Raw genomic sequence first — 18,331 nt, forward strand, 5'->3', positions numbered from 1 at the left:
ATACTTTACTTTATACTTTATGTTTTAGTCTTGAACTTTTTGAATTTACCATGTCCTGGATGACTGAGAATCTTCACCAGCTATTAATGACGCAATCAGCCTGCCACAGTCCCTTCACCTTCGTGCTGCTCGCTGCTTGGAGCAAGTCAAACCAGCTGTGCCGCCACGGCAAAATGCAGCTAATTTGACCATTAAAGTGCATTTATTAAGTAAAAGTTCAACCGAGACACAAATTTACAATAATTTCGAGCAAACGAATAATTATTTTTAAGTGTTAATCTTGTTAAATTCTTGTTAAAGTCCTCCTATGCATGCTCCCACGGCCGCCATTTGGCAGCCCATCGATTTTTGGCACAAGACCGGCCCACATTTCCGGGTTGTTAGCGGTGACACATAATACATGCGACGTATATGGCGAAGCGACATATTTAAGGATTTTTTCACTTTTTTAGACATATTTGGACTGATGCGACTTATAGGGCGGTGTGACGGGTACAGTGGAAAATACGGTATATGTTGTTCCTTTATTGCTAACCCTCCCCCAAACATTCACTTAGAAACAACTGAGGAAAACATAACGCAAGTAAAATGCTCCCAAAAGTGATGTGTAATGAGACTGGTGAATTTACTGGTAACTGCCTAAGCCTGTTCAGGATCCCAGGTATGTTCTCTGTGTTGTTGTTATTTCAGATTAAATGTCTGTTCTTGCACTTTGTGAAATCCATTTCAAAATAAATGCGATTTATACTCCGAAGCGACTTATAGTCCAGAAAATGCGGTACTCTGAGCACGACATCTCGCATGTTATTAGGCATAACCTTAATGTCAAGGTTTGACCAAAATGATAAAATAATCTCAACATAATATGATTTAAGTTTAAAACTCATTTACTTAATTTTAATGCATCATTGGCTCTTTCACAAGCATTTTCTATGATTGTGTGTGCACAGCAGCTGGTCCTGGACCTTACTCCGTTTATGGTTTTTACAAAAACACTTACAGCTTTGAGTATATCCACAGCATCCACACTGAGCCAGGATGCATAAACAATCTCTTCATTCAGGATGGACTCGAAGAGGTCGTCTTCATTTTCGGCCTCATAAGGGGCGTGTCCCGACAGCATCTCGTACAGCAGCACCCCGAGCGCCCACCAGTCGACGGAGGGGCCGTACAGCAGCTCCTGCAGGATCTGTGAAGACATCACAAAGTTCATACAGTACATACAGGTAACAGCAGCACACTTAAATTTAATACGTGCGCTTTAGCCAGTGGGTGTTTCCTACAGAGCTGCAAAGAAGCCTTTCATACACCTCGACTCTTAGTGAGTCCAGAGCAAACACGAGGACATTATCCCTCATTAAGAAAAACAAACGGGCGTCTAAATATTCATTCAGACGAGTGAATCCGACCTCAGGTAAACAGTGAAGTTTACAAGTCGACTCAGCACAAGCGTGCTGCCTTCCAGTCAGTCAGGAAGGAATTTTAAATGATGTGCGCCGACCACACTGTTTGGTTTAACTGAGGTGGCCTGATGGAGAAACTGTTCATGGACTAGTAGTAGCTCAAACGTCCAGGACTCCTACAAAATAAACTTGGTGGGATTTATTCTGAAAATAGAAACAATTCATAGTTGTAACACCTTTTGTTTCATATGACTAAAAAAAAAACATAGTTTAAGTTGTAGTGCTTTAATCTTAAAAACAAACTGTATAAATGTAACCAATAATCTGGTCAAATTTATTTTCTTTTGGTGGATTATCACAACTGTGTGAGTTAAAAACAGCTAAATCACTCTCAAAGTCACAATTAAGTCAACTTGATTCAAGATGGCCACCATAACTGAACTTGTTTTTAATTTTACAGATAATGACTTAATATTTTGTGTGGTAGTAGCTGAGCGTCATCCCCAACACGTACTCCAAACACCAACAGATTGCACAGGTCTTTGTTTAAAGCTTTGAAACATGAAGCATGTTTCAAAGGATAATTATCCTTCAGTGCAGGTGTTTGAACTAACCTCCGGAGCAATATAATCTGGGGTCCCACAGAACGTTCCTGTGGCCACACCTTCAAATATTCCCTCCTTGCACATCCCGAAATCTGCCAGCTTACAGTGGCCGTCTTTGTCGAGAAGAACATTGTCCAGTTTTAGGTCCCTGGAAGACAAAGCACAGAAGATGAGATCTTTAATCTGGCTCCTTCTCCAGAGAACACAACTTTAAAAACAATAAAACCCATCTGACAGTGTCAGCTGATAAATTTTATAGCTTTCAGTAGTCTCCATGTTGTTTTTAATAATATTAAGGTGGAAGTTTGTGATGCAACAAAAAAAACAAGTGCTTTAAAGACAGAGACGGACAATTCCCTGATCACAGAAGGGGCAAAGTCTGATTCAAGATGGCTGCCACAGCCAAGCAACCTCAGCAAACACAAAAATGGCTGTAACTCAGTCAGTTTGACAACATTTTGAGCTAAAATTTGGTGTGGTACAAGCTCAGACTCATCTTTAACTTAAACTCCGAGAGCGAACTGATCGCACAAGCTCCGTTTGTATTGAAGTAAAATCTGTTTGTATGTTAGCAAAATAACTCATGAGCTGCATGATGGATGTTAATGAAACTTTTAGGAAGTAAATGATGCAAATCTGCAACTGGTTAACCTTTGGCTTCAACCCAATTCAAGCTGCCCGCCACAGCTACCATATTTTTTGGACTATAAGGTGCACTTAAAATCCTTTAATTTTTTGAAAAATCAAGTGAGTTTTATAATCCGGTGCACCTTATGTATTAATTCTGGTTGTGCTTACTGACCTCAAACATATTTTATGTGGTTATTGTGAAAGAGTTGAATAAAGTTTGACTTATCTGTTTTGTTTCGCTTAATGCACCTTTTGTATGAAAACTGACCCGTTCATTGATATTGCACCTTATAATCCGGTGCGCCTTATAGTCTGAAAAATACGGTAATCAAAATTAACAAACACAACTGTAGTGAACTTAACCTGATGTCAAAACTAAGCCTAAGGTCAAAACCCTTGACCTTAAGAACCTTGTGGGACAGAAACTGTCATTTCATTGATTTGAATCCAGAAATACAGGTTCACCCATCCTGATAATACAGTCAAATGTACAAATACTGAGCTAAACTTTGGTGTGGTAGTAGCTGAGCGTTACTCTCAACACAGTTCAAGCTCTAATATATCTTGCACCATTGTATCAGATCACACTTTGTACATTATTTAACCAAAATTGCTACAACTGTAATTTCTCATCATGAAAATATCTCTGCCATATAAATCTGGCGGTGTGCATTCCTTCAAGGGTGCCAGGCCTTTAATCATTTACTTGTAAAAAAATTATATTAAAGTAAATCAAATGCTCGCTATGAGACAAAGAAAATGACAAAACAATTCATAATCAGTTTATTTTGAGTTTTTTTATTATGTTCCTCCACATGATCTATTGTTTAGGTGTCTCCGGTTGAATGTGTTTGGATCATTTAAATAAAAAATGACAACAGCTCTTTACAGAAACCTTTATAGACCTTTTTATTTTTATTTTTTTACAACTACCGTGAATGATATTAATCTTTGTACGTACTACAATGCTTTTAAAAATAGGAAACGATCAACTTTGACAGTTGTTTGTGTCAGAACTCCCACAACCGGTTTAATCTTGGTGACACATTAATTAAATTAACTCCCGCAGGAGGAGTGAAAGTATTTTACCAGTTCATAACACGAGTAAACAAAACAAAGGCAGAAAAGTTTAGTTCCTGTTGTTGGCTGTGCGCGCTGAAGCCTCCAAATAGAAACAGTGTCAAAAAAATCTGCTGCTGTGTGTTCGTGTCATCTGACCCGGAGCTTAAACCTGCTGAGTGAGGGGCCTTGGCTTAAACTCTAATCTGTGATCAGGTGATCTAAATTCATGCAAAGGTCCCGACAGTGATGACCTGAAGCAAGGCAGTAAAACACAGGCTGATGCCCGTGAAATAACAGATTTGAACTTTTAAGAAATTATTTATTAAATGTCCTGTTTCATTCTGAATAAAAACAAACCGACTGAGTCATTTCCATGATAGAAGGAGAAAAGTCAGACAGGCTGACTGCTGATTAAGCACTGGTTTGGTTGGATTAATCTGGTTTGCTTTACCCTACTTAAGGCTGACTGAGCAACACTAATATTACTGAATGTATCCAGCAAAATATATTCTGCAAATAAGCTTAAATATATTATTGAACAGCATTATAGGCAGGGTTTGAACCTTTTGGACACCAGGGTATGAAGAGCAAACAGAAGGAGCTGATGAGGAGAAGACTCTGCGTAACTGGCTACTAAAAAAACACGAGTATGAACATTTCCACAGAGAAGAAGAGGAAGTGCAGAGAAATGCTCTGACGCACAAACTAAAAGATTTCATCTTTTCACATCGGTACATCTGGACCAGCTGCCAGTTTTTTCTGAACTCTAACCACATCAGCTTGTCACTATAACAAGTTTTAATTGTGTTTGTTTAAATGAAACCTGCAGAAAATAATGATTAGAAATGTGTCTACAACAGATTAACATTTGGAGTTGTCTTAATTCAAGATGGCTGCCACAGCCAAATGACCTTAGAAAACACGAGAACAGCCATAACTGAGACAATTTGACAGATATTCTGTGTGATAGTAGCTGAGAACCATCCACAACACATGCTCGGAGCATGAGAAATCGTCATATTGCGTGACATTGCACATACCGTACTTGCCGCCGTACACGTCGCAACGCAGTATAAGTCGCATCAGTCCAAATATGTTTAATAAAGTGGAAAAAATATAAATAAGTCGCTTTGCCGTATACGTCGCATCTACTAGGCGTCAACGCTGACCACCCAGAAATGTGGGTCGGTGTTGTGCCAAAAATCGATTGGCTGCCAAATGGCAGCCGCGGAGGTGTGCACGGGAGAACTTTAACAAGAATTTAACAAGATAACCACCTAAAAACAATTATTTGTTTGCTCAACATTATAGTAAAGGTGTGTCTCAGTTGAACTTTTACTTCATAAATGCACTTTAATGAACAAATCAGCTGCTTTTCACCTGGGTGGCGAAATGCAGCTGATTTGACGTTTGCTCCAAGAGTTCCAGAGCGAGACAAAGGTGACTTTGTATGGCAAGCCAAGTGCCTCATTAATAGCCACTTTTACCTATTAATGAGACACTTGGCTTGCCATATCACTTGAACGCCCTCTAGTGGCTGCAAATGGTACTGTTTAATATTTTTCATGTCAGAATGAATGAAATCATCAGATCTCAGCCAAAAATTGGGTTATTAATATGGGGGAAACACGTATATTAGCCGCTTTGATGTATAAGTCGCAGGGTGTGCTAATTTATGCAAAAAGGTGCGATTTATACAGCGAAAAACACGGTAATGTTATTTTTCAAGGTTTGACCTACTACACCATCATTTCTTGCCATAATTCGGCCTCAGTCTAAAGCTGCGGCATGAAAAGCAGCGGGCGATATGCACTCCTCCAATGAATGCTAGATTTTAAATAAAAGTTTCCATCCTTAAATCATTAGTTGTCTGTAAAGATGAAGGATGTACCACCACATAACACCTCCCTGGAAAGATCTTGTCAGGTTTTATTGAAAACTTCTAAAACAATACATTTCCTGTCTATCTTTGATCAGTCAGCTCCACTAACTAAAAGCAATAATTATTAGTAAGTTCAGTTAAAAAAACAAGGGCAGAGCACAACCAACACAGTAACTGTGGCTTCAACTCAATGTTAACATGGAAGCATTAGCTTCGTTATGTGCACAATGCAGTTTGGGCTCACTTATCTGCAGCGATGTGGCGTACAAGGTGTTGGCAGACTGTCACAGGACACACAAACTAAATATAACTCAGAAGTTACTGTTCGCTCACATGATGGTCCCTCTCCTTATAATCACACACGGGCAGGAAGCCCACTGCTCTGCCATCCGAACACACTTAAAAAAAAAGTCTCAAACTGGAGTAAATGCTAACTTATCTGAGAACGTGATAACAAGAACATTAGAACAGACTCAAAACAAAGATACTGATATTGTTATAATAGATTTGCAGTGGCCATTTTTAAATCAGTAGTTGTGCAAAGGCTTTATCTCTGTAACACAATCCAGTGTCGTTTTTAGAGCTTTTGAATTTTGAACTTGACAAGAAAAGTATGATTTGCTTTGGATTAATGTGACAGAACAATCTTTTCCTGGTTATCTTACAACATCTGAGTTGAGTTAAAGTTCAAACTTGGCAGGAATTTCTTTCTTTTCAAAACTGTTGCTACAACGTTTCTGCTCTCTGAGTCACTGTCCTGTTCCCTGATCTCATCACGGTTAAATGATACATCCATCACTACGGATTGGGTTTTAACATCTATTCCCTCCTAAATGATAGAAAAACATCCATTTCTTGGGAGTCATTGGAGGTGAACCTCAAACCATGATGCTCCCTCCACCATGCTTAGGAGGAGATTTTAGCTCTTTTTGTTAAAAAGTATTTCCTTATCAATCAAAAGAACAACATTCAAGAAGCGTTTTGGTGTTTAGCTGGTCTCTTTGAAACGGTTTTTGATTCTTGCTCTTAACTTGACCTTTGAAGGACAAGCAGCTTAACTCGGAGTGGAAACGCGTCTGAATCCCGCCCGTCAGTCAAAGGTTAGTTGCGGACTGATGAACAATCGGTGGTTTAGAAATGCGTCCATGGCCTTTTCCAGCTTTGCGTAACTCTGTAAAGCTTCGTCTCCGGTCCGGTGAACGTTGCGAGCACGGTTAAGTTCATACAAACCAAACAAGAGCAGACTGGCAGGAACCAGACTTTACACTCGCGTGTTCTCGCATTCCAGTCTTTAGCAGGAACACCCGACTCCCAGAGGGTTTTGAAGAAGCCCATCCAGGATTTGATTCTAACAGTTTTCAGCAGAACTGTTATCTAGATGAAGCTCAAATCATATTTAAAAGTCAGTGAAGCTTTTACATAAAAACCTAACTTCTCACCAGTGATTCTGATACTTTCAATGGTAATTTAAAAAAAAATATGTCATTCAGAATCTCTTCCACAATTGCCCTAAAATATGAGTGGTTTTCTTTCTCACCCGTCTGGACCTGATGCAACATATTGCAGTTCCCATGGCTAGAGGGCGCCTTGAGTCCAAACGAGAAGAAACATTTGCTTCAAATGTTTGTTTAACATCTGTACGCGTGTGATCCGTATCTGTTCAAACCTGTAAATGATGCCTTTGCTGTGCAGGAACATAAGAGCCGAAGTGATCTCTGCCGTGTAGAAACGCGCTCTGGCCTCTTCGAATTTCCTGGATTTCTGGATGTGGAACATGAGATCGCCTCCATTAACGAACTCCATCACGAAGAAGAGTCGATCCTGCCACATAAATCAAGAGCCAATGTCAATTTTATTTCTAAAGCACGTTAAAAAAACAACAACAAGGTCGACTAAAGTATTTTACATGTTGGTTAAAAACAAACAGGATAAACTATCAGAATAAGAGCACACACGCAATACCCATCAAATTAAGCAAAAAGTTTAAAAATAAAGTAAAACAAGGAAACAACGCATTAAGATCGTAAACTTGAATTAAAAGCAAGTGTAAAAAAGTGCGCTTTAGATGGGATTCAGTAAAAGTATCCTGACGTCAGTGCAGTGAGGTGTAAGCCTGCCGACACTGGAGGGATGTGGTCTCGCCTCCTAGAACCTGCTAAAGATGCACAGCAGCGATCTGGACCAACTGCTGGCGATGAAGAGGAGTGATAAAAAATACTTTGTGCAACTTTGGATACTTGTTTCTCAAGTTTAAAAGGAACCAACTAAAAAGTCCAAGAGCCTTGACAGTGGAGGAACAACGAGGAGCGAGAGGGCCTCGGATACCAGTTAACTCCTTCAAAAGGGGTGCGGTCTCCATTTCAGTCCAGTTTCATTCAAGGTCAAACCGTTCTGTGTTGACCGGTGTTTAACGTCTTGTAGGCAGAGGCTGCAGTGGAGCAGAGATGTCATCAGTGTAACAATGAAAGGATATTGCACTTTCTAAATTCATCTCACAGGCAGCATGGGCTGAGGAGGAGGAGGAGGTTTCCCTCGTGGATACAGGGGAACACAACAGGATGCACAACAGAACCAGTGAACAAAGTGAGACTGCTTCATTGCTTCTTCTATGTTTTGCGTTTGTCGAAACACTTTCCACACAAGTGGATGCACAGACGGGATGAATCCAGCCCACAAATCCTTCCCTCTCATTGCAGCCTACACACTCTGTTATATGCGTGATCTTTTATAATGATCTCATGATCTGTGGTCTTGCAGTACAACTATTTCAGACTTTAAAATAAAAGCTTCTTGGTTGCACATTTCCAATTAAAAGCACCGGCAGATGGCATTTGCTACGTTTGTTGTTTAATTTGTACCAAGACTTTCTCAAAGCATCCTGAAACTTTATTTAAAAAAATAGTAGACTGTGATAAAATAAAAACTGTTGATTCAGATAAAACCTCTGGGAAAGAAGTGAGTTTAAGAAAATAGCATCTGCCCCCCCAAAAAAAAACAGCACAGACAAAACAACAAGTCCCCACTCATTTCCTCAACTCGTCTTTTCATACCAACAAACATACACACGTAACTCTAACACTTAAAACCACAGATGATTTCACACCTTTGCTGCATGAGGACACAAGAAAACCATTGTGCCAACGCTCTTGTCGATTACCAGCAAACAGTTGATGAGAAGAGACGTTTAAAACAAATTCATCAAGGAGGTCTTTTTTTTTCTGCAGTTGTGTGTGCAGGTTTGAGTTGTTGAGAACTATCAAGTCAATTATTTCCGTTCATGTTTAAGTATCCTGATGCATGCTCAATAATCCAGAGGACCTGACTTAACTTTTTTTTGAGATTTAAGGTTTAAGATTCAGTTCAGGCAGATTAGGGGCTTCCTCCTTAAGGCAGGTTTAACCATAGTCCATCTTTTTTTTGGCACTGCCCTCTCACATGCAGGTTTTGGAAGGAGTTTAGCAGGTTTATTAATAACCGTATTTTAAGGGATTTTTCGTTACGTTGGGAAAAAGTTTTTTGTTTTTCTAGATTCCCCCAGAAAGGATGCTAAAAGTTTTGTTTTTTTTATAATAAACGTGCCAATTCTTTTGGCCAAATTTTACATCCATAAATGTAAATTTATTAACAAAACGTCATGTTTTCTTCATTTTATTAAGGATGTGGAACTATATGTTAAATTAATAACAGACTCTACCAAGACAAAGGCCCTTAGGACAATTTCTATCTGTAAATCTTTGCAAATATTTGTCTAATTAACACCCCTAGTTGTTTGTTCATGTAAGTGTCGTGTTCTTCTGTATACGACATTCGTTTGTTTGTTGTATACTTGCCATTTGATTAAATAAAGATTAAAAACAACAACAACAACAACAAAAAAACAGTCTCTCAGATAAAGGCTGGGGAACTGTTGCCACCTGCTGGACATCTGAGGAAGTACAACCTGAAAGATGATTTTCCATTGACTACTCAGCTGCATACTGTGGTACAAAACTTTATTACAATGCATTAATTTAATTATAATTAAGTATCTTTAAATTCATGAAAATTAACAACTATAGAATGATTACTGCAAAAAATTAGTTTACGACAGGTTTCTAGGTGTGGGTGTGTGTGTGTGTGGGGGGGGGGGGGGGCAGCCTAACCTTCCTGGATACAGTGAAGAAGCACCTGGACTCCTGCAACTCATATGTGCGGCTTTTATTTATGGATTTTTCATCTGCCTTCATTACAGTAAACACAAGTACTCCTCTTCATCACCTTCAAGCGCAGCAAATCAACATTTGGTTTTATGGATTAAGGATTTTTTAACAACCAGGCCCAGACATGTCAAGATCAATGGTTTGAAATCAAGCAGCATTGGTTTGAATACTGGGGTCCCACAAGGCTGTGTTTTGTCACCAATTCTCTTCCATCTACACCAAATAACCTGCAACAAAAATGGACTGGCATTCTTTATGCATGCAGACGACATGTTTGTTGAACGCTCACTGACAGGCACTACAGTGAGTCTGACACTACACTACAGGCAATTTGTGGACACCGTGGTCATCTGGTTCAGAGAGAGCTCATTAAAACTCAATATTTCTCAAACTAGGGAGCTGTGCCGCGGGGGTCACCGTGTATCTACAATCTGAGATCGACTACCACCTGTCCTTCACACAACATGCAGAGGGGGTATACAAAAAAACATAACAGTGCACGTTTCTCCTGAAAAGGCTAAAAGGTTTCAAGGTCAAACGGGACATTTTAACTAGTGTACCGATCACTCACTGAGCCAGTCCTTACATTCAAGATCTCGTCATGGTGCAACTTCCTTACAGGAAAGAACAAGAAAACACTCACCAGAATTATCAATAAACTTACCAGTATACCTCCAGTGCATCTAACAGAATTTTACAGTCGTGCAGTGCAAAGGAAAGAGAGCTGTATCACCAAGGACCCTTCACCAGTCATTGCAACTCCTACCTTCAGGTAACTGTTTTAGAGTTCCCCATGCCAAGAAAAAAACTTATAAAAACTCTTATTTCCACTTCAATCAGCCAAATAAAGGAAAATATTTGTCGACTTGCAGATGACATATGGTCTAATGTGGTTGTGGGTTTATAGGTATCTTATGATGGTATGTATAGGGTAAGGGGTTTGGGATTTTATATGTGATATATTTCTGTATTATTATGTGTTCTGTTGTGTTTTAATGTGTCTGAGCTAGTGATGGGAAAATGAAGCTTTTATGAAGCAAAGAACCATTAGGGACAAAGGTTTCAAAAATGTCTTCATTTTTTTTTTTTTGAAGCTTCAGTTACAGCGACCTCTCCTGGCCGCCTGCAGTACTGCAGTTACACCAGGCGATCAGATCTGATTTGATTGCACGCACCCAAATAATAATAACAATAGTGTCCTCACAATGTCAGCACTGTACGTTTCCATACAATGGCGAAATTAGTCTCTGCATTTAACCCATCCACCACCAGGTGGTGCAGTGGGCAGCTATTGAAGGCACCAGGGGGCATTTTGGGGATGAAGTGTGCTGCCCAGAGACACCACGTGATATGCAGTGACTGGGGATTGAACCAGAGACTTTCGGGTCCCAAGCCGGCTGCCCTGCCTCTACATCATCTCGGTGTATCAAATAACTTTAATGAAACGTCTTAAAGAAGCTACTTTACTCTGGTCGAAAACAGTTTAAGTTATGTAGCAACTTTCTATGAGCTCACTTGGACTATTTGGTTTTAAAAGTTCATGTTACACATTCTATGTGCAAATAAAGATTGAATATGCATCGTTATAGAGGATGTCTAATCCAAATTGGCATGGTATTGGCGTGCTTGTGTTACTACGACAGAGTCGGGGTCTTTCTCATTGTTAGAAATAATGAAATGACAACGAGAAATCCAGAGTCCCTGTGGAAAACAGTGCAAAGACTGGGAACGATCAAAGATTTATTGAGGAACATCAGTTTTTCAACAGTTTTAAGACTTAGACGGTTTCTTTTTTTTTTTTTCACAATCTCTCCACATTTGGAAAATACTTGCTTGTAAGGGACATATGATGCTGGCATGCATAAAACATATTTCACCAGTGTGAACAGATGTGGGTACACAGGTTGATGGGTCAGACAGTGTGTTCTGATCCAGTGATTTTCAAAATGGGGGCTGCCAGGGGGACCCCAGAAAGCGGGAGAAAAGACAAAAAAAAAGGGGCAAAAATTAAAAATTTGTAATAATAATAATAAAAACTGTCCACTGGGGCAATCTGTATCTGTCATTTCCAGATAAACACGCTTCAAAAGATGTTAGATTTCTTTTGTTTTGATCTTCTGGTCAACAGTTTGTTGAAAAGTAGTTGTTTTTTTCAGTGGGAATATAATTCAGTGTTTAAAACATGTTAGTTAATAACATTTTTATGCTCATCAGCTGTAATAAGTAATTGAATATGGTGAATAAATGTTAAAACATTCTAAAAGTTGATGTTTCTTTACATATTTTGTAGCATTGTTTGTGGGTTTGCGAGGGGTGGGCTCGGCCCGAAGCTAATGCTGTTTGGGGGGCCATGGCATGGAAAAGTTTGGGAACCCCAGTTCTGATCAGCGGTGGATCCGTCACGTCATGTCAAAATAAAATTTGAGCCTTATGATTACAAAAATCATATACATCATTTTACTGTAATGCTAATGAATTTAGGGTTGGGCTATACGATATCTTTACTGCTGAACTTTACTGTTTTTATTTTTTTACATATTGAAATGCCAGAAGCACCTTATCATGAGCGAGCAGAATGAAGTGTTCCCACATGTTTGAACAACTTTTCTTCCTGGCTCCATAATGATACAATCTCAACAACACAAGAGCAAAAACACACCTACTGTCCCAACACATTGCACACTTCACAAGACGAGGCGCCGGGGGATCGGCTGATTGGACCACGAACCAGTCAAGTGATTCATTCCGACAACGAAACAGTTTGTGTTTCAGACGTCACGTGACTTCTTCCACACCAAAGCAGGCTCCGACGCAGTGTTCTGATGTAATTGTATTTCAGGGTTCGAAACAAGTATTGAAGCTTTTGCTTCATACTGCCATCACTAGTCTGAGCCTCTACTAAAGAACCAATAACAATTTTCTGTTGCATTGTGTGACAGACAATAACGTGTTTTGAATCTTGAATTTTGTCTGTTAGCAAAGTGTTTTATAATCTGCTGCGTGTTGAAGTCTGCACAGTTTAACATGGCTGCCACAGCTAATCAACACAAAAATGCCCACAACTCATTCAAATGTACAAATACTGAGCCAAAGTTTGACGTGGTAGTAGCTGAGAGTGATCCTCAACACACACTTTGAGCTCTAAAAGATTAGACTGTGTAATGTTTAGTCTCATGTAGAACTTGTTTACTGATTTTTTATTAAACGCTTTGTGTGAAAAATGCTCTGCTAAAGAGCTCAAACCACACAGAGCGTCCACCATTTTGAGAACCGAATAAAGGAAGGAGAGACAGCCCATGTCACGTTCAGGGGCCTCCCTTTCATTTGTCTTAAAGAGACACGCTGCTCACTCCCTCACTATCCATCCTTCGGTTCAAACTGTCTTATACTGCCATCTGGTGGTACTACATGCAAGACAAATTAACCAACATGTCTTCTTAAATTTGACAATAATTACTAATTATTGTCAAATTTCAAACAATATTATCGTTTATCGCAATAATTTCTGAGACAATTAATCGCCCAGCAAAATGTTATCGTGACAGGCCTAGTCTCATGCGACGCCTCTGAAATGCACTGGCTGACTGTGTATAAGTGTGTTGCACTGACCGGAGTCTGGAAGCAGCAGTAAAGCTGTGTGAGGTAGGGGTGACAGCAGGCCAGCGAGAGAACCCGCTTCTCCGTCATGGTGCACTCAACGTCGTCGTCCTGCAGAATAATGTCCTTCTTCAAAACCTTGATTGCAAAAACGCAATCTCGTTCGTTTAGTTTGGCCAACATCACCTGCTGACACAACAACACACAGTTAGAAAAATGGAGCAGGAAAAAGTACACGTCTTTTAGTTTTTCACTTTGATTAGTAACTTTAATTAAGTTGATGACACTTGAACAATGATCCTGGTGTTTTAAAAGACAATTAAAGGAGTAACGGTGGATTATACGTCTGCAACACACGTCCGGTGGATCCTATGCAGCCATGTGCAGTTGTTGGTGAGTGATGGACACGTCCATATTTAGTTAAGGCTGTTTTTGACGTCAGTGAGCATTTAGAGTCTAGCTGAATTCCTCCAATGAATAAATATATTTGGAAATTTGTAGCTCGGCATGATGCCCCTTGCACTTTTTGTGCAACTTGGGTCAAATCTGGTAACTATATCATATTGTCATATTTACAGCAACTACGTTTCCAAAAACTAAAAAGGTTTCAACATGACAATCAAATATTTTATATTACCCTCCACCAGACCCATTCTGCTTTTCTTCCATAACTGTAATCATTACTGAGCACTTTCCTTCCTAATTATTCCCACCTTGCCAAAGCTGCCTTTTCCAAGCACTTGCAGAAATGTGAAGTCTGAAATTCCCATCCGAAGGGACTGCTGCAGAGTTTCTGAAGCCGTGCTCTCCCTCCTGTCAGAGGGCATCCTGCTCGGCTCTGAACCTTTGACCTGCAGAAACCAAACAAAAATAAGATCCATGCATTTACACAGGCATTGCTTAACTCCTTTAAAAAAACAGAAGTTTTTTTTTTTTACAATTGTGTTTCTTTTAGAGAGTCCTCCAGCCTGCAGACCCATCTCGGCGAGCTTGTTGGCCAGTTCCACACTGTTGACACCGCAGCTGGGAGCAACGTTGCCTTTACAGCGGATGTGAACGTTCATTTTACAAACTGATAGAAAAAAAAGATAAACAGTCAATAATCGATTTACTTGAGATCTTGGTTTCAAAACAAGTTTTGGCATGGTTCTTACTTTTGCAGTGCAGCCCCTGTCGGACTATCCCCCACAGCAGGGACCCACAGTGGTCACAGAAGGTGGGCGACTTGTAGTTGTGGATGTTGAACTTGTGAGGAACGTTGATGCTGAAGCCTTGAGTTACAGGCTGAAAGAGACAACATATGAAGCTGGAAACAAACCAGTATGTTCAGTGATGCATTCAATGACAAGTGTTTAAAGTAGGACTTTATTTTTGTTGAGGTTGCTCGGAACTTTCCAAAGGAAGAGGAACTTGTGCTGTTCAGCACAAAACAAAATGAAACGGAGCAAAACTGTGAATGCAAACCGAGGACAGATGGATGTATTTATAGCGAGCTGAACATGCATGAGACACACACACGTGACACGGTTATTGTGAGTCGACCACTGGTTCAGTGGTTGACTCCCTCAGAAACAGGAAGCCTGCAGTGATGAGACTCCTGATCACTGCAGGTGTTAATTATGAGTGGGTGAATGTGTGTGGAGGGGGGGGGGCTGCTATTTCTAAACATCCTAAACAGTAAAACAAAGAAATTTATTGAAACGAGGAACAAAAAAAACAGAAAAGGCCAAAATATTTATATTAAGAAGTGATTGTTAATTCTGCACTCACATTACTGTATTGTTTTCCAGTTGGATGTTTTTTGCAAACCATTTGCGCATAATTTGTTTTTAGCCATTTATCAAAACTTTCCGTTAATACAGGAGATGGATACAATGACTTTTTTAGACAATCTACTTTTTTTTAAACTTTATTTACAATTTTTTTTTTCCCACAGAAATATATTAATATCTTTTTAAATTACCTCAAAAACTCTTTTCATCTGCTTCAGCATTCTTACTATATACACTGTCTTCTTATAATATTCTTAAATTTTAGACACCCGTTGCTACTTTTAGCTACTCTTTTATTACCCAAGCTCTGAGCGTGCTTTTTGCTATAGGTAAGTAACGCTTTGGTACTTATAACTTTTGGCAGGCCTTTTGCTATTTTTGGCAAGTCTTTTGCAGTTATTGCCTTTGTTATTTTTAGCTAGACCTTTGCTAATATTAGCTAGCCTTTTCTTACTTTTAGCTAGCTTTTAGCTGCTTTTAGTTTTTAGCCACCCTTTGCTACTTTTAGCTAGTTTTATGCTACTGACAGCTAATGTTTTTGTAATTTCAAGTCCAAGTTCAAGGTTCTTTATTGTCATTCGCCTCACATGTGGTACATGAGGTGGAACGATATTGTGTACACAATTTGTTTTTGCTGTTTTTGGTTAGCATATATTAGCTGTATTTTGCTTTTAGCTTTATTTTTGCTTATTTAGCTAGTTTTTTGTGCCCATTAGCCTTCGGCTAGTACGCTGTTTCTTTTAGCTTTGACAACTCAGTTTTAGCCTTTTCATCAAATTTCATCAAAGTTCTTCAGCATTCATCATTTGCTCACCATTTCTGCCCAAAATGTATTTTCTTTAGTTTTATCACTGATTTGATGACAAGAAAAAGACAAAGTGTATGCTGTTTTAATGGAGTTAGCTGCAGCTACCTGCTCTTTTGGGGACTTCTTCATCCGGGGACACACCGTAACAACCAGCTGGTGGCAACGTTTATGAACTACACAGGTACACACTAAAAAAAAAACATCAGAAATAAAACTTACTGTCACACCTTGTGAATGTACGATTAGGAGACAGCGACAAAAAGAAAAAGTTGCACACCTTGACACTGGTAACCCTGTTTTCCCAAAAAACCCCTGCAACAGAGATCGACTAAAACAATCAGATTTCATCCACAGACACAGGTTCAATCAGCAGTGAGTCAATTTGTTTGACTTTCTCACCAAATGAACTCCTTGCAGTGGAAGCAGAAGGTGGGCTGACGGAGGTACGTGGACATGAACTTGTGTCCGTTGACCTGATGGATCCTCCGTCTCACGGCCCCCTGCCGCGTCCTGGTGAACTGCTTGTGGGTGTTCTCTTTCAATACAGCGTCGTCTGGTGATGAGGAAAGGTTGGGATCAAACAACAGATATAAACGTAAGATTTAATCAGTGTGAAGTGGCTTTAAGTCGTCTTTTGATACTTGTGTGTGAAAAGGGCGACATAGAGGAACGAAATCACAAACATTTATCGTCCAACATACCAGTTCTGTTTTGCTTTAGATTAAAATTATCACTGTGCATGAGACTCCAGGGCTGAACTATAAACGTTAAACAATGAAAGAACAAATACTGATGAAATACGGTAGTTATAAAATGGCGAGTGTTTTATCAGGAAGGGCATCCGATGTAAAACACTTTTGCCAAAACCAACATGTGAGCTCATCTAAGTGACACCATACCGGATCGGTCGAGACCCGGGTTAACGTCGACCGCCACCAGTGCTGTTGATAAACAGGGTGCCGGTAGAATTGTGCTACTGTTAGATTGAAGACTTTGAGGAGTGAAGCATGTCAAGAGACAGAGGGACAAGAGGAAAGTCAAGAATGTAGGACTGAGGGTTGTAACTCTAAATCTGGGGACAATGACAAGCAAACGTAAAGAGCTGGCTGACATGAAGCAGAGAAGGAAGGTAGATATTTTATGTGTCCAAGAGACCAAGTGGAAGGGCAGCAAGGCTCGCAGCATTGGGTCAGGGTTTAAAGTTTTACCATGGTGTGGATAGAAAGAGAAATGGAGTAAAGGTGGGCCTGAAGGAGGAGTTGGCAAAGAATGTAGTAGAGGTGAAAAGAGTGTCAGATAGGGCGATGTGCCTGAAGGTAGAAGTAACAGGTCTGATGCTAAATGTTGTCAGTGGTTATGCTCCACAGGTTGGATAGAGGAGAAAGAGAAAGTGTGGAAGGATCTGGATGAAGTGATAGAGAGTATTCCCAGGGAGGAGAGAGCGGTGATTAGAGCAGACCTGAATGGACATGTTGGTGAAGGAAACAGAGGAGATGAGGAAGTGATGGGCAGGTTTGGTGTCAAGGAAAGAAACCAGGAAGGACAGAGGGTGGTGGATTTTGCTAAGAGAATGGAAATGGCTGTTGTCAACACTTGTTTCCAAAAGAGGGAGGAACATAGTGACCGATAATAGTGGAGGAAGGAGTAAGTAGGTCGACTACATTCTCTGTTGAAGAGGAAACGTGAGGGAGATTGGAGACCGTAAGGTTGTTGCAGAGTGTGGCCAGACAGCATTGGATGGTTGTGTGTAGAAAGACTGTTGTTGTGAAGAAGAGAATAAGAGTAAAATCAGAGAAGAAGACCAAATAGTGGAAGCTGAAGAAGAAAGAAAGCTGTTAAAGGCTCTGGGTGGAAGAAAGAGCTTCCAGATGACTGGACTACTACAGTAACAGTAATTAAAGAGAAAGGTAGGAAGGTACTTGGTGTCTCATCTGGACAGAGAATGGATGATAAAGAAAACCTGGTGGTGGAATAGTGAAGTGCAGGAAGATCTTCAAAGAAAGAGGTTAGCCAAGAAGAAATATGACAGTGAGAGGACTGAAGAGAGGAGACAGGAATATAAGGAGATGCGAGATGTTGAGGTTCTCCTTAGTAGTGACAAGGATGGATAAGATTAGGAATGAGATCATCAGAGGTACAGCACAGGTTGAACAACTGAGAGATAAAGTTAGAGAGGCCAGACTGAGATGGTTTGGACATGTCCAGAGGAGGGACAGTGGGTATACTGGTAGAAGGATGTTAGAGATGCAGCTGCCAGGAAAAAGACAAAGAGGAGATGCAGTTAGAGAGGACATGGAGGTAGTTGGAGTAAGAACAGAGGATGCAGAGGACAGAGTGATGGAGGAGGATGACTCGCTGTGAGACCCCCTGAAG

At 40.0% G+C, this 18,331-nt stretch overlaps 1 protein-coding gene across 1 annotated transcript in view; it reads right to left on the bottom strand.

The window, feature by feature from the left end:
• Positions 1-18,331, bottom strand: part of prkcha (protein kinase C, eta, a) — a 31,746-nt gene that overhangs the window by 5,224 nt on the left and 8,191 nt on the right. The window contains exons 3-12 of the mRNA XM_037694901.1: positions 16,358-16,511; positions 16,236-16,270; positions 16,064-16,146; positions 14,533-14,662; positions 14,317-14,450; positions 14,092-14,229; positions 13,391-13,564; positions 7,249-7,403; positions 2,018-2,156; positions 1,001-1,189 (exon numbers count right to left, since the gene is read on the bottom strand). Coding sequence (XP_037550829.1) covers positions 1,001-1,189; positions 2,018-2,156; positions 7,249-7,403; positions 13,391-13,564; positions 14,092-14,229; positions 14,317-14,450; positions 14,533-14,662; positions 16,064-16,146; positions 16,236-16,270; positions 16,358-16,511 — 1,331 coding nt within the window. The remainder of the gene's footprint in view (positions 1-1,000; positions 1,190-2,017; positions 2,157-7,248; positions 7,404-13,390; positions 13,565-14,091; positions 14,230-14,316; positions 14,451-14,532; positions 14,663-16,063; positions 16,147-16,235; positions 16,271-16,357; positions 16,512-18,331) is intronic.

This window comes from Nematolebias whitei, chromosome 21 (assembly GCF_014905685.2).
Source record: "Nematolebias whitei isolate Nwh7 chromosome 21, NemWhi1, whole genome shotgun sequence".
Classification (NCBI taxonomy): Eukaryota; Metazoa; Chordata; class Actinopteri; order Cyprinodontiformes; family Rivulidae; genus Nematolebias; species Nematolebias whitei.